The sequence below is a fragment of the Portunus trituberculatus genome, chromosome 14 (genome assembly GCF_017591435.1).
Source record: "Portunus trituberculatus isolate SZX2019 chromosome 14, ASM1759143v1, whole genome shotgun sequence".
Taxonomy (NCBI): Eukaryota; Metazoa; Arthropoda; class Malacostraca; order Decapoda; family Portunidae; genus Portunus; species Portunus trituberculatus.
The window spans coordinates 12111684-12127987 of NC_059268.1; the positions used below are offsets into that span (position 1 = coordinate 12111684).

At 43.8% G+C, this 16304-nt stretch overlaps 1 protein-coding gene across 1 annotated transcript in view; it reads right to left on the minus strand.

Annotated features, from left to right (window-relative positions):
- The window catches only part of LOC123503538 (whirlin-like), a 305666-nt gene that overhangs the window by 178995 nt on the left and 110367 nt on the right, over positions 1–16304 (minus strand). The window contains 2 exon segments of the mRNA XM_045253385.1: positions 13433–13550; positions 13680–14965. Coding sequence (XP_045109320.1) covers positions 13433–13550; positions 13680–14210 — 649 coding nt within the window. The 5' untranslated portion in view covers positions 14211–14965.

The window sequence follows — 16304 nt, forward strand, 5'->3', positions numbered from 1 at the left end:
CAATCTTGTCAGACTTGATGACGTGGTGAGATTTGCCCGAATATTTTTACGACAACGCGGTCCATTTTTTTTTTTTTTTTTTTTTTACGCTCAGCTGAAATTCAATAAAGGAAAACTACTAACAGACTAACAATATAACTCTTATTTTTCACTAGCAGGTATCAAATAATAAAAACGGAGAACTATATGGCTAGGTAACTAAACAACTGTCTAATTAACTAACTAACTAATTCACAGTTCTTTTTATTAGCAGAGATTAAATGTATGTTGTATTAAAACTTGTCTTATCCAGCCACTTACAGTCAGGAAATGCACGCAAACTCACACACACACACACACACACACACACACACACACACACACACACACACACACACACACACACAAAGACACCTTATCATAAACACAACATCAACAAGAGTAATACGAAGAATAAACACCTCAATTACTCGTGAAAAGAAAAAAAACACTAAAGATTACACGACAAACTCAAGACGACACATATATTACCAACACCACCGCCTTTCACACGTTCCCCACCATAAACTCAGACATTAAAAAGAACAACGACGGTAATAAGACCCGGAATAATACTGGAAAGGCAAGATTAACGACGGATCAGGAGGCAAAGTGAAGACTACATTACCGTGACAACCACCGTGACATGAATGAACGTGGGAAAGTCACGATATGTACTACTACTACGTTCTCGCCACTATAGGAGCAAAAAACATTGGTACCAGCGGCGCGTGATGGTATGAGGGGAACCATCTGAGAATAGACAGCGAGGATGATATAAATGACTAAACGAAGTAGAGAAGACAGGCGGTGGACAGGATGAAGCCTCAAGAGCAGGGGAATCGTTGGAGGAAATTGAAACAGACACAGAAAATGGAGAGAAGCGAAGGAGCGAAGAAAGGGGAAGGAAAAATTCGTCTTATGTTTAATTTGAAAGAAAAACCGACCATGGAGGAGGAGGAGGAGGAGGAGGAGGAGGAGAAGAATGAAGAAGACTAATTGACTGTATTTTTGGCTCAGTAACAACGAGGTCATAGGACGGGAAGAGCAGATAGAGGAGGAGGAAAAGAAGAAAAAGGAGAAGCAGAGAAGGGAAAAGAAATAAGATCAGAAAAGATTACCCCTGAAAATCAGAATTGCCAATAGAGTGAAAAAAAAAAAAAAAAACGTTTCCTGCTTAAAGTTTCTTCTCTCTCAGCTTTTGGATAAGATTGTACCCGGTCAGCTGATCCTTTGCCTTCTCCAGCAACAGCACACCAACACACGCTCTCTACTCCGCGAAATGAGTACACACTTTTACTAAACAGTCACCGTCTCTGGTAAAATAAAAATGGCTCTCTATTACGTGTATCAGTCTGAATCTAAGCAAATTGATCTCTTACGCATCTCACCCCTACAATGTACACTACTATCTCTTTTCCAATATTACTCTTATACTGCTTAAAACAAGAAGGGATTTGATTTTTTATAGTCCTCAGTGAAACCAAACTAGTAGTAGAAAAAAAAGAGCTTCATTCAAACGATAATATTGGAAGGGTAGAAGGGGATCTGTGCAAGGGTGTGCGTAGCTATTGCGTTCATTGACGAAGTGTGGGGAGCGGAAGAGGTGCAGGAGGGAAAAGCAAGGTTGTTGTGGGTAAAAATAGAAATAGGTAAGGAGAGTTAGACAACTGTCGCTAACTGATTGAGAGCAACGGAGAGGCGAGAGAGAAAGTTTCCGGGAATTGTAAAGGAAATGTCTAGTGAAGTTTATCGAGAGAGAGAGAGAGAGAGAGAGAGAGAGAGAGAGAGAGAGAGAGAGAGAGAGAGAGAGAGAGAGAGAGAGAGAGAGAGAGAGAGAGAGAGAGAGAGAGAGAGAGAGAGAGAGAGAGAGAGAGAGAGAGAGAATGTGATACGAAATTTGAGTCAAGGAAAGTGTTAAATAGACTAAGGAGTTCATGAGATATAGTAGAATTCCTAAGAAAAAAGCAAAAGGAAACCCTGTAAAGAAAAAAAAAAACATAACTGCTACAAATAAAATAGTAAGTATAAGAACTGACATAATGAGTGAAGGGAGGAAGAAGGAAGGGCTCGTTAAGAATCATAAGAACCAGTGAAGGATAGAGAAAGAGAAATACCTCGAAATTGATGTGAAAATAGTGAGACGAGTTTAAATACCATGATCCTTGATTCCGCTGCCACTGATACTGCCATTATTGCATCACACGCACGCATTCCGCCACGTACCATAAATTTCCTGTTGTTCATTCACTAAAGTATTAACACACAAAAATGGAAGCGCCGTCAACAGTCTATGTACATAAATAATTCAAGCGAATCCATTTAAATAAAGGCACAAAACTGATGTCCCCTCGTGGTGTTGTGAAGCTTAATAATATGCGACTGAAATGTACGTATTACGAGATAGAATTCAATTAACAAATTTGAGTAGGCGCCCCTGACACATGGCCGAGATGGGTATCTGATAGTAATTTACACAACACTGATTAACTGATTTCACACAGGGAAGTTCAGTGCGTTTCTGACAACCGTGAAATCAGTTTTATTTGTAATGCCAAGTAATAAATTCCGCGTTTTCAAAATCTAGTACATTGTATAACTCCATGTGTATTAAAACTCTTTGCCTCTCGAATAGCGATCACAAAAATGTAACTAAAAACAATTAAGAGAAGCGCATGGATATAATAGTTTTAGTGTTGAAAGCTGCAAAACAACGCAGAGTAATTATTATGTCAACGGATATTAAAGCGGTCTTCCTTGTACAGAAAATAATTAATATACGTAACTTAGTAAATAATGGCAGCTTTAAATGAAGGAAAAAATACCACATGGCATCAGCAGGGAGTGATGAGGTGCACAGGTGAAGTAGTAGTAGTAGTAGTAGTAGTAGTAGTAGTAGTAGTAGTAGTAGTAGTAGTAGTAGTAGTAGTAGTAGTAGTAGTAGTAGCAATAGTAGTAGTAGTAGTAGTAGTAGTAGTAGTAGTAGTAGTAGTAGTAGTAGTAGTAGTAGTAGTAGTAGTAGTAGTAGTAGTAGTAGTAGTAGTAGTAGTAGTAGTAGTAGTAGTAGTAACAGGAGTAAAAAGAGGATGCAACAGACAAATGCACCATATTGTCTGACGCTATCATTAGACACTCCTCTTCCTTTATCATACAACAAAAGTTATGGCCAGACAATTAATTACCTGTCCACTGACTCACCCACGTCTTGCCTTCACGCGGGTAACAAATACGTCATCTTTTCCGAGTCAGCCTTTCAGCCATATTCACGCGGCCATCTTACCTTACTACTTTGAACATGGTCCTGTAGAAGCTATAGGGGATATCAAAAGTGGCTCTGTAATTTCAGTCGTAGTTTAACAAGGATTCTACTTCCTTTCTTTTTTTTATTTATAGTATGTGGGCTTTTTATGGAAATTTATGGGCTAAAGGGGATACTTTTTGGGGTACCTCCTATCTTTGTCAGCCCTTCAGCCATATTCTTGAACCCGTGAGCATTTATACCATTTTTTTTTTTTTCTATTTATACCATGTGGGCTTTTCACGGGAATTTATGGGCTAAATGGGGTACTTTTAGGGGTACCTCCTATCTCAAAGCCCACCCGCTAGGAAACCGTTGTCCCAAGTGAGAAAGCCCAACCTACACTCGGACCGTGGACAGGATTCGAACCCGTGCGCTTGGAGACCCCGCGGACCCCAAAGCGCGCTTGGTTCCACTGTACCACGGCTTACCTCATTACTCTGAATTAAGGTCTAATGGAAGTTACAGGAATTTTCAAGAGTCTTTTCCAAATTCTAGTGATAGTTTACAAAGGATTCTATACTGACAATAGAAAGTATAGCTATTGAAACCTGAGTCACAGTATTTTTTGGAGATTGAAATGTGAGAATAAAGCGTTATGAATACCGGTCGTGGAGATCAGCACCTTTAAGAAACACACATCCAGGACTAAGGGAAGCATTGCAGTGGCTTAGAAACAAGAAAATCAGGATGTGTTATTTGGTCTCCAGAATGTGTTGGAGTTTGTGAGAACTGTGAGGCCACGAGATTCTTTTTATTCTTTACTTAAAGTAATCGTTGGAGACAGAAAAAAAGTGATTGCAAAAGAAATTACATCAAATATATTCAGGCTGTAATGGTTCAGTTAAAAAACCTAAACATGTTATTGGACATTTCATTAAAGAGATTTTGTATCTATTGCTATTCTCACTGATTAATCTGGTCAATTAGTAAGTAATTAATAATAATAATGATAATAATAATAATAATAATAATAATAATAATAATAATAATAATAATAATAATAATAATAATAATAATAATAATAATAAAAATAATAATAATACGCAATCCCCCAAAATAACACAAACAAGATACACATAGCTAAATAAATGAATTATTTGGCAGCGTAGCATTTAAGGTGATGGTGTGCGCACCGTTACCTGTCTGGACGCTTCGCATGTCCCCGCTACATATTTCAGAAGACTTTGTCCTGAATATTTCACTCTTACCGTCACCAGCGAGGCGCAGACAATTCCTTAAGCATATCAAGGTCCTCTCTCCTGTGCACACTCCATCATCACCTCTCCCCTCTCGCCCTCACTTCGCCCCACCCCACCTCACCCGTCCCTTGCCGCACCACCACTCCTCCATCACTCGCCGTGGTTCTTCCTTTCATCAATCTTGCTTCTTTCTTCTCTTATCGAACCTTTCTCTCATTTGATCTTTACGTCGTGCTCATCCCGCAGGCCGCCTTCCTCCTGTCCTCCGCGTGCTCCCTCAGCCTCTCTCTCCATCACAGTAGCATTAAATGTGTCCTCAGCCCATCCATCATCATCATCTAAGAGGGAAGACGCAGAGGTCGTATCCCATCACCCACCCGCTGATTTCATTCCCGGGATTTCCTCCCCGTGAGCTCCACCGGGCGGAATCGATCAGCTTCACCCACAATCTTTTCAGTCGCCCCTGAGATGCCTTCACTCAGGGGTCACCCTAACAGACCAACACGGTGATTGGAGTGGACTGCCAGGAGTGGAAGGCGCTCACTGACGATGTTGTACCTAGTGGCTCTTTACTCTGCTTTCAGAGAGACAATTTGACAAATGGATGCTACAGTGGTAAGGTTTTCTTTGTTTTAAGCCTCCAACGCACACTTGTGTTTTGCATTGTATTATCAGGAAGTGTCTATGCCGTCCATTTTTTGGCGAATCTAAGGTCCATCTGTGACGTGGCAGACTCTATTACTTTATGTAAGTGTTCCTCTAAAAGTTACAGCGTCACAATTGACCCATAATTCAGTGATGCCATTGTTGTCACACACTTTGTAATGGTCTAGTGTTCATGTCAATACTGGCACTCACTTTTAAGCAAAATCGGAAAAAGCAAACACTCACGCTAGCGCCTGAGCAATGGTCACGCGGCAAAGCTTTACCGGCAAGGCTCACAGCATCCCTGGCTCCCCTGGACCCGGCGCGCCGCGATCCAACAGCATGTTGACTCGCCACACGTAAACTCCCATTGTTCAGGTCGCTGTGATTTCAAGAGGCCGTCAGGAACACGTATCAAGTGTAAACCGGCCAGCACCTTGTCCAGCAAAGTAAACACTGCCACACTGTACGGCTGTTGCATCCCAACCCCGCCACGCTCACCCCAAATCTATAGATAGAGACTACTAAACGAGCAAAAAATTGTTAAAATTATGAAGAACAGTTAGACTTTTAGAAGAACCATGGCGACAAGCTACATCTGCACGCTATGTCTTCAATGCCATAAACAAATGAGTATTGCAAAACTAACTGCATCAAACTGTCAGAAATTCCTCTATCACAAAAACTATCCTGAGCCTCTTCACGTCACTTCACTCTCGAGACATCTCATTTTGACTGCTCACATTTCTTTGTATTTATTATAATTGTTAATGATGTCAGTTCCTGTTATTAAATGTTTAAATATTTGCCTCACCAACTGGCGTATTAACAACGACAACTAAGAAACCAAGGTAAACCAAACACATTTGTTGAAGTGCTCCTGCAAATGCGTCTTTGGGAGTCTTAAAGGAACCTACCACGAGGGACTCGGGCAGTGCTCACAGTTGAGTCAGTCTTGGGTTGGGTTCCTTCACGGGTCGATACCCAGGCGGGAGAATATTAGCATGGAAATGGTCCTCTATCGCTGCAATTCCTCAAAAATATAACCCTATTCTATCACCCAGCGGAAACTCTTAGTTCTGCCAGACGGACCCCAGTACCGAGGAGGGTCTTCCTGTCTGCCAGCACGATGCACTCTCTCTCTCTCTCTCTCTCTCTCTCTCTCTCTCTCTCTCTCTTAGTGGTATAGACCCAAAAGATTCCAGGTGAGGTACCGGCAACTATCTTTAAGCTCACTATTGTAATATGATAAGAACAAACAGGTCTCTCTCTCTCTCTCTCTCTCTCTCTCTCTCTCTCTCTCTCTCTCTCTCTCTCTCTCTCTCTCTCTCTCTCTCTCTCTCTCTCATGTCTCACTCCAGACAAAACCAAATCCCTCCCCAAATCGACCTCAGTAGTTCTTCAATGCACTCCACGGCCACTTTGATATTCACTCCACAGTTTGGGACGGCCGCTGCTCACACACGGCTGCTCTGTCTCAATGTGGCGCCCTTGTACCCCTCCCTCCTCCCACCTCACCAATGCTCCCGAACTGACGACGAAACTCACAATGCATAAAGGGTATATCTCTACTCAAGGACAAGAACTAAGCGCTACTGAGGGTTTTGTGGTTCTCATGGTTCTTATTTGGTGATTTGAATAAGGTGGTGTCACTGGTCCACTTTGAGTTTTCGTGGTTGTTATTGTTTTTTGGGGTTTTGAGAAGTGGTGATGGTGGTGGTGGTGGTGGTGGTGGTGGTGGTAATGGTGGTGGTGGTAGTGGTGGTGGTGGTGGTGGTGGTGGTGGTAGTAGTAGTAGTAGTAGTAGTAGTAGTAGTAGTAGTAGTAGTAGTAGTAGTAGTAGTAGTAATAGTAACTAATAATAACAATAGTAGTAACAGTAGTAGTATTAGTAGAAGTCGTAACAGTAGTAGTAACAGTAATAGTAGTAGTAACAGTAGCAGTATTAGTAGTAAAAGTAGTAGAAGTAGAAGTAGTAGTAGTAGTAGTAGTAGTAGTAGTAGTAGTAGTAGTAGTAGTAGTAGTAGTAGTAGCAGTAGCAGTAGCAGTAGCAGTAGCAGTAGCAGTAGCAGCAGCAGCAGCAGCAACAGCATCAGTAAATGAATGCATTGCTTAGAGTTATGAAGAGAGAAATCCAGAGAACACAAGAACAAGCCAAAATAGAAAATATAACGCACTAACTCTTGCTCACACATAAATCTTAACTACCACACTTTCTCACTCAGCACAGCCAAGCCTTAGCCTTTCCCAACACTGTAAAGGCGAGAGAGTAACAAAGGCATAGGAATTCACAGCAGCCTGGAGAGCCAACACCCATTTCCTCGGCAGCCTTCACCGCCACCAGCCTCGCCACTTAATGAAGCCACTCCGCCAGCGTGTTCCTGTGTGCCAATGGCGTAACACATGGTCAAAGTTTGCTGCAGTTTCTAACGCTCCAAAGTTTATTATAAGAACGCTGAGTATAGGAAAATGAAGACGTTTTTATTGTTAGCGTTTTGATGGACTTGAGAAGGAGGAGAGGAGAGGAGAGGAGAGGAAAGGAAAGGAAGACGAAACAGAAAACGAAGACGAAAAAGAAAAGACGAAGAAGACAAGACAAAGACGAAGAACAAGACGAAGACTACAAAAAAAGAAGATGAAAGGTATTACAGAGGAGGTCGAGGACAAGGACGAATAGCGGGAGGAGGAAGTGGAGGAGGACAAAAAAAGAAGATAAGGAGGATGAGTTAAGAAGTAGCATAGAGCAACACAGAAAAGCTAACACTTGACAGCAAATGAACCAACATCCCTCTATACTAGGCACACGAACTTGAAGAGGAGGCAAGGTTAATCACACACAAGCTACAAAAGATCACCACTAAGCACCACTAGTTATTTGCAGAACCTCCACTGGGAAAATGACGCATTATTAAACCCCATATCCTCTCATAAATAAAGAAATGAATAAAATCAGACACAAAAATTAGCTCCAGCATATTGCAGCATCAACATTTACACAAATACACACATTTTATTGGCAATGGTGACCAGATCTGCGCATTCCCACACCTAGTAATGGAGGGAAAAGTGAAAACATGTACTAGAAAGTGAAAAAAGAAACAGATTCACATAAGTAACACCACTACCACCATCACCACCATCACCAACACCACTAACTATACACAAAAAACAAAAGGGTCCAATCACTAATCATCATAACCATCTGGCATGTTAATGACTCGTTAGACACCTATGAATCTGTTTAATTGGTCGCCTGCCAGGGATCAACACATGAGCCATCATTCTAAGCCGAGCCGTCTCCCTTACCCACGGCAGGAGCGCCGCCAGGAGACAGGAGCGCTATCCCCGAGGCTGCCAGAATGAGGTGCGGTATGGGGGGACTGGTGAGAGATTGAGAGGATATTAGCTCTCTAGGGTTTGTCATGGTAGTGGTGGTGGTAGTAGTAGTAGTAGTAGTAGTAGTAGTAGTAGTAGTAGTAGTAGTAGTAGTAGTAGTAGTAGTATAGTAAAAATTATAACAGCTCTGGAGTTTGTGATGATGGTAGTAGTAGTAGTAGTAGTAGTAGTAGTAGTAGTAGTAGTAGTGTAGTAGTAGTAGTAGTAGTAGTAGTAGTAGTAGTAGTAGTAGTAGTGGTGGTGGTGGTAGTAGTAGTAGTGGTGTGGTGGTGGTGGTGGTGGTGGTGGTGGTGGTGGTGGTGGTGGTGGTGGTGGTGGTGGTGGTGGTGGTGGTGGTGAGGGTGGTGGTGGTGGTAATAGTAGTAAAAATGATAGAGGACGAGGAAGAGAAGAACAAAAAGAACAAGAACAACCAATGAAAAATACGAAAGTAAAAATGAAACAAAACGTAAACGAACGAACGAAAGGAAAAGAACAGAAACCAGAACAAGAGTCTCCGGTCAGCAATGGCGCCCACTGTCTTCATCCGCTAATCGGCTTTGAATTGTTCCCTCCCTTTCCATTCCGTGAGCACTGAGAGCCTAGTGGTGTGAAACGAAAGTGGCTCAGACTGCACACTAGTAAGGTTTCTTCATGTGAACCAACCCCGTGTCTTCTTAGTACTCAATCACAAGTAATTTAGTCATTTTCAGTTACAGATCTTCAATTGCTGGAAGGTTAAAATCTATATAGAGGTCAATCAATCAAGGCTTAGTATGTCTTGAGATTGACGAGGCTCAGTCAGTCACCCGGGGATATCAATATTGCATGATATCAGACAAAGGTGTTCTCGGCGTCATCCATCGTAAACTATCAATCCTCTTTGTGTGTTTCAGCCTGTACAGTCGTGGTACAGAAGTTAATGAATTCTCTGCGTTCACTTCTATTCTGTTTAGTATCTGTTATCAATAGTAGGTGGTCTAATCTAACGAGAAGCCTCTTAAAAATGTAAAGCTAACACATTTTCACAATATTTGATGAGTTAAAATTTATGAGAAAAAGTAGAACACGAAACAGTGCAAGTGGTATAAAAAAAATTAAAAAAAGTGCAAGTTACCAGATTTTTTACCAAGACTCAACCTCAGTATACTATAAAAGGCAAAAAGAAAAGTCTCATTCTTAGCATCACAACGCCTTTCAACAGAATTCAGACTAGTGAAGATGACGCTGCAGTGTTTCACCTGACAGATGTTGAGTGGTGCTGGCGTAGCAGAAACAAAGCCGCGTCAGATGGATTTCTCGCGTGAATTATATTGTACTATTCTGACAAACTTCATAGGCCATTGATCGGGAAAAGTAAAGTACATTCCGCCTCCTACTTGGAACTAGAAACTCATAAATATTTCAGGAGGGGATATGTCGCCACCACTATGCTGACACGATCAATGGCAGGATCATACGGAATAAAAGAACTTTAAGACAAATTCACGCAAACTCCCACAGTAACATTCTTGCTCGCTTATGGCACCACAGAAACACGTCAGCAGAGGGGCGGCTGTGGATCCTGCAAGGCATAGCACGTAAGACGATGTATGTGTGAATAGACTGCTGAAATCAAAAGAAAGAAAAAAGCATACTAGACCAAGATTCTGAGGTGAGTGATATCGTAAAATTTTAAACAATTATAAGACTACACACACACACACACACACACACACACACACACACACACAAGAAGCCAATACGAGGTTAAATCTTGCGCTGAACATCTGATTAACTGAAAGAGCTTGCCGAATTACAGACAGCATAACGGAAAATATTCCACGAGTAACGAGCCATAAGAAATCGTGATATTAATAGTCATGGTAATTAGATGTGAAAGTGTAGTAGTAGTAGTAGTAGTAGTAGTAGTAGTAGTAGTAGTAGTAGTAGTAGTAGTAGTAGTAGTAGTAGTAATAGTAGTAATTGTAGTAGCAGTCGTAGTAGCAGTAGTAAGAGCAGCAGCGCCAATAATATATCATACCCAGATTTAGTAGTTTTAGTAGTAGTAATAGCAGCAGCAGCAGCAGTAGTAGTAGTAGTAGTAGTAGTAGTAGTAGTAGTAGTAGTAGTAGTAGTAGTAGTAGTAGTAGTAGTAGTAGTAGTAGTAGTAGTAGTAGTAGGAGCAGCAGTCGTAGAAGCAGTGGTAGGAGCAGCAGCGCCAATAATATTTTATACCCCAGATTTGGCAAGTTACCGGTCCCCATGTTCCCCGCCCCTCATAAAGGACGACTTAGAGGGACGAGGAGGCAGAGCTGAGGACCCTCTGCTGGTGCTTGACTTCCTCACAAAACAGGAGAGAAAGGAAGGGGACTTAATCTATTTTCCCTCACTTCCTTACGTTATTATTATCATTATTACTTTTATTATCGTTGTTTTCTTGTAATTATCATTGTTATTACATAGCCAGTTGCATTTTCTTTCGAGTTTATAGGAAGTTTGAGTAGAAAGTGAAGGAAAACGCATGTAATGAAGATGGAATGTAGCGCAGTAATCACCAAACATTAAACTCGGAATGACAATGGATGGGGAACGCTTAGGGTGCGATCAGTAGACAGATAATAAAACTCTTGCAACTGATAAACTAGTTGTGAAACTCTGCAAGAAACAAAAACTTGCTCGTTAACCCACTTACAACTTCGCCTCCGCCTCTGATGACACGGAGATGGCCCCAATCAACCTGTCTTTTTCTAGCCTGACTGCTGAAAAATGTTCCAGAATCAACTGCCGATTAGTTAAACGTTAGGTATTTGAAGAACTCCAGAAATTCATATTTTGAGGAAATGTCTTTAGCCACCATTACACATATCTGAATTATAAGCAGAACGTTTTTTTTTTTTTAATATTACATTTTCTTTTATCATCACGTCATCAAATTCGAATCCATTTATTTTATCAGCTTACATGAATCCACAACAGGAAACAAGCCTCGCCCAACACTAATGGAGTGGCTTATGTCAGGTGCGTCGCCACTCTGGCTTCGGAATTCGGAACTCTTGGCGAGGTGCCGGGTCACAAGGTCTGAATTCCCGTGCTTGTTCTCTCCTGGGCAGAATAGAGCTATAGTGTGAAACGATATGGTGATTTTGTCTCTTAGATTACGCATCGTAAATAATTCGTCGAACTTTCAAGTGTCTAATTCCTACACTAAGTACACGAAAGGATAAGGTTACGTAAGAGATAACTGTCACTTAAGTATACCATCCTCCCACTAAAACAAGCTTACTTCCTAACATCAAATTTTAATGCATTTTCTAATATCAAATCTTAATCCATTCTATTAATATCAAATTTTAATATATTTTTATCATCGACAGTGTACAGACGATATAAAAAGAAAGTAAGGTAAAACAGAACACTAGCAGCAGTGGGTATTATCATGAAGTGTTTGGAGAGCAGTTGTGTTACGCTTTCCTACATCTGGCGGTTTCAGAGATTGAGTTCTTCGCTACCGGAAACCATTCTCGCATTTCACGACAATACAACACAACAGCGAGAAGCTCACTTTTATTGAAACAGAAAAATAAATAAATAAAAACTGGAACCTTTTCTACTGGACTTTTGTGACACGCGACTTCTGGCGTCCGAAAAATAAACGCAACAAAAGAACACAGTTGAATGGAAAGAAAGAAATTAAAAGAGACAATTTGAAAGAACGAAATGCGGCGCCTGACTCAAAAATGTTGTCTTAACCTTTATACTCTCTTTTTCCTATACTCACATCCGCGAATTTGGCTGCAGTTTTATCTTTTTATAGTCTACAACAACCTCTCTCTCTCTCTCTCTCTCTCTCTCTCTCTCTCTCTCTCTCTCTCTCTCTCCTATATCCTTTCTTTCACAGGGAAACACCTGACACATTTAAACTTTCTGCATCATTAAAGCTACTGTGTGTGTGTGTGTGTGTGTGTGTGTGTGTGTGTGTGTGTGTGTGTGTGTGTGTGTGTGTGTGTGTGTGTGTGTGTGTGTGTGTGTGTGTGTGTGTGTGTGGCGTAGCATGATGCGTGATGGCGTCAGTATGGTGTAATGTTGTATGGTGTTGGGAGAGCGACAGCCGTGGTAGGCAGCGCAGAAACCAACTACTGATAAGCCTAAAGAAAAATGGGTTTATAATCATGAATATTTGACAGAGGGATTTGCGCCACCTATTCCTTTCACTGGCAGGCGTAAGGGGAAAAGTTGAGCCTATCAAAGCCAGGCGAGAATGATGAAGGGAGGGAGACCAAGTAAGGAATTATCACAGTCTGCTGTCGTGGTGTGGCGGGGTATGGACCGGCGGACCAGCTCACGGGAAGCTCTATTTCACCTGTGACGCTTGATTTCCTCTCCCAGACACTTGCCTTGAACCTCCACAGCACACACCCTGCGGCAGGAATCTCTACACTGATTCGAAACTTTTTTTTTTTTGTGTGTGTGTGTGTGTGTGTGTGTGTGTGTGTGTGTGTGTGTGTGTGTGTGTGTGTGTGTGTGTGTGTGTGTGTGTGTGTGTGTGTGTGTGTGTGTGTGTGTGTGTGTGTGTGTGTGTGTGTGTGTGTGTGTGTGTGTGTGTGTGTGTGTGTGTGTGTGTGTGTGTGTGTGTGTGTGTGTGTGTGTGTGTGTGTGTGTGTGTGTGTGTGTGTGTGTGTGGGGTTCTTATTCGATATTGCAGGCACCGTTGCCAGCTGTCTACAAACGCTGCACTTTTCATAACTTGTTGGTCTTATAAACACAATATCTACTTGAAGAGTAGTTTTATCTTGTGTACATCATGATATTGACTAGTGTCTGTCATCCATGGCATGATCGCGACCGACTTAAAGCTACGACCACTTCCTTGACACTCCAGCAACTAAATATAAAGGTAGATGGAGCAACTCACCGGCCTCACGTCCACCCTTGATGGAGAAACCAAAGCCTTGTCCTGACGCGGGATCCCGCCTGAGGTGCAGCAACCGAAAGCCTGGCCCGGGGCAGCTCATCAGCCCAGACAACAGCACCTGCGGCACACAGAGGGAAGGGGTGACGCCTGGCAGAGTGACGGGCCGTCATGAGGACTGTGACTCAGACACTGTGCCAATGAACTCACTCCTAGAAAACGACCTCACCCATCTGGGCCAAGTACTAACCTTGGACTTGTGATTCTTGACCTTCTTGCTGAGCTTGTGTTGGTGGTGGAGGTGATGCCGGTGGTGGTGGGCCTTGTGGTGTTCAGCAGGGCGGGGTGGAGGCGGGGGAGGCTGGGGGGCGCCTTCCTGAATGGGGATGAAGCCCAACTCCCGCGAAAGACGCGAGGCGTTATCAGGCCCCACCAGGCGAGGGGCGCCCACTCCAATCCCTCCGGGCGGTGGCCCGGCAGCCAGGGGCTCAGGCGGGCTTGCAGGGGGCGGCGGGGAGCCAGAAATCTCATGAGGGGGTACTGGGGAGGGCGGTGGGTCCCTGAGAGAGGCCGTGACGGGCTGGGGAGGGGGAGGGTCTTCTTCATCGTCGGGGTTCTCGTACATAATGTAGGACTCCTGCAGCCCAGAGTGAATTCTGCGCAGTGCCGCTTCCACGCTGGACACCAGGGCCGCGAGGCGCTCCTCGTCCTCATCGGTGACGTCAGGGTGCGGGGAGACGCCTCGTGGGCCGCGGGGCAATTTGTTGAAGTCCTGCGGCATCACGTGGCCAGGGTAGTGCACGCCTCCCGGATCCTGCCCCCACGCTGTCACTACCGCCGCCGCCGCCGCCGTGGTCAACGCCGGCAGCGTGGCCTCGGGCGGCTCCTCCCCGCCAGTGGTCACCAAGGCGCCGTTGTAGAGCGCAACAGCAGCGGCGGCGGCGGCAGTTGGAGGGGCAGGGTTGGGGGCAGGGTTGGGGTTGCATGTTGGAGTCGGATTGGTGTGTCCAGGGTTTTCGAGGGACAGGTTGGTGAGGCTGTGGTGCACGGCGAACCGAGGCGGAGGTGCGCCGCCCCAAAGACCAAGCCTGGCGCGGCCCAGATCACCAGTGACAACGAGGCCATGCTGGGTCAGAGGGGCCTGCTGGGGTCGCGGGTGGACTCCCACTGGAGGGTCCACAAACGAGTCCTCTTGAATAGAAGGGGCGGAGCGACTGCGGGCGGAGGACGCAAGCGGCCAGGCGGCGGGAGGGCGCCGCGGAGAGCGGGTGGCGGGGGCGGCGGTGTGTCGGTGAGGCCCAGCTGGTACAACTCCCTTTCGATATCATCGTTGTCGGGGTCATGGTCGTGGAGGTGCGCCATGCTGGCCACTACCTGCCCCCCACGACGCCCCCCCGCCCCATGGCTGCCTGGGGGGGGGGCTCACCTCCTGCCCGCGCCCGAGGGACTTCACCCTCCGCCTGTTGTTAGTGCTTCAGCTGCCGCCGCCGTCTTCTACGACCTTTCGCAGCCCGAGTCAGCGCCGCTGCGCTGAACCTGCAACAGAGAAAAGCGTTGATGAAGGACCCATTAGAAGGAAAACTTGCCAAAACTACAACACGCATCAATGACAGCAACAACATCCAGTTCCTCCTCTGCACCAGGACTCAGGGTGATCACCCAACTGCTACCAATTCGTATAGGAAAAATACACACACATGAGATGAAATTCAGTAAAATTACATCACTTCACAAGACTGCCTACGATCTCTTGAAAGGGAAAAATATATTTAGATCACAGAAAGACGATCATGATCTCATCAAAGCAAAGTCATGGAGCACAAAATGGAGACAATTATGATCACAGTACCACAGCTATGACGTCGTCCATCAAACTAAAAGACACTAAGACGATAAATGAATATATATATATATATATATATATATATATATATATATATATATATATATATATATATATATATATATATATATATATATATATGAACTTTTCGAAGCGCGTCTCGCGACCACCACCAACCAAGACCCGGAGCCCAGTCCGTCCCAAGGAGACTCCTATGTAATTAGTCTTCCTGACACCTGTAGACACCCGTATTGGCATGTTCTCTATACATTATTGATGATCTTTCCACTTAAAGGAGCTATCAAATAAATTATTAAGGATCTCATTATCATTAATTGTTCTCTTAAGAAAACATTCCATCATCCCCAGCGTTCCTCTCTTGCATTACAGATAGAACAAAAAAAAAAAGCACTGAGGACATAGATTACACCGCCTCCCTCAAACCCAAGCCAATCATGGACTTATACCGCGGGGAAATCAAGAGAGTCCTGAAAAAATATATGTATCTTCATATACTTTATTCGGGTCAACCTACAAATCTAATCAATTCTTCCTCGGCACCAGATAATCCTGACTAACCTAGTGACACTGAGGTGAGCAGCTGCACCAAGCCAGTGTTTCCCTGGTAAGCTGTAACACTTGAACATTTCCCTTACACATCCACGGAGCTCTTTTCGATGTTCAGTCTCATACACATCCAAGGAACTCTTTTCAATGTTCAATCTCATACACATCCAAGGAGCTCTTTTCGATGTTCAATCTCATTTTATAGCGTCTGCTGATCTCCCCACTCAATTCCTCTTGATCCGAGATAATTGTTAATCCCTTGCCTTATTAAAAACGTTTCCTCCTCACCTCTTAACTCTTTTCCAGGTAGAGGAGAAGAGTAGAAAGGTGTATCACTCTCTGTAGACTCCTCCACCTCTATCTACCTCAATCCATCTTCCTCTCATCGTGTACTCAAGCCTCCTTACAGGTCTTCCTTCCTTCCCTCCATCCTACCCTCACTGCGTCTACACACCTCGCCCTTTC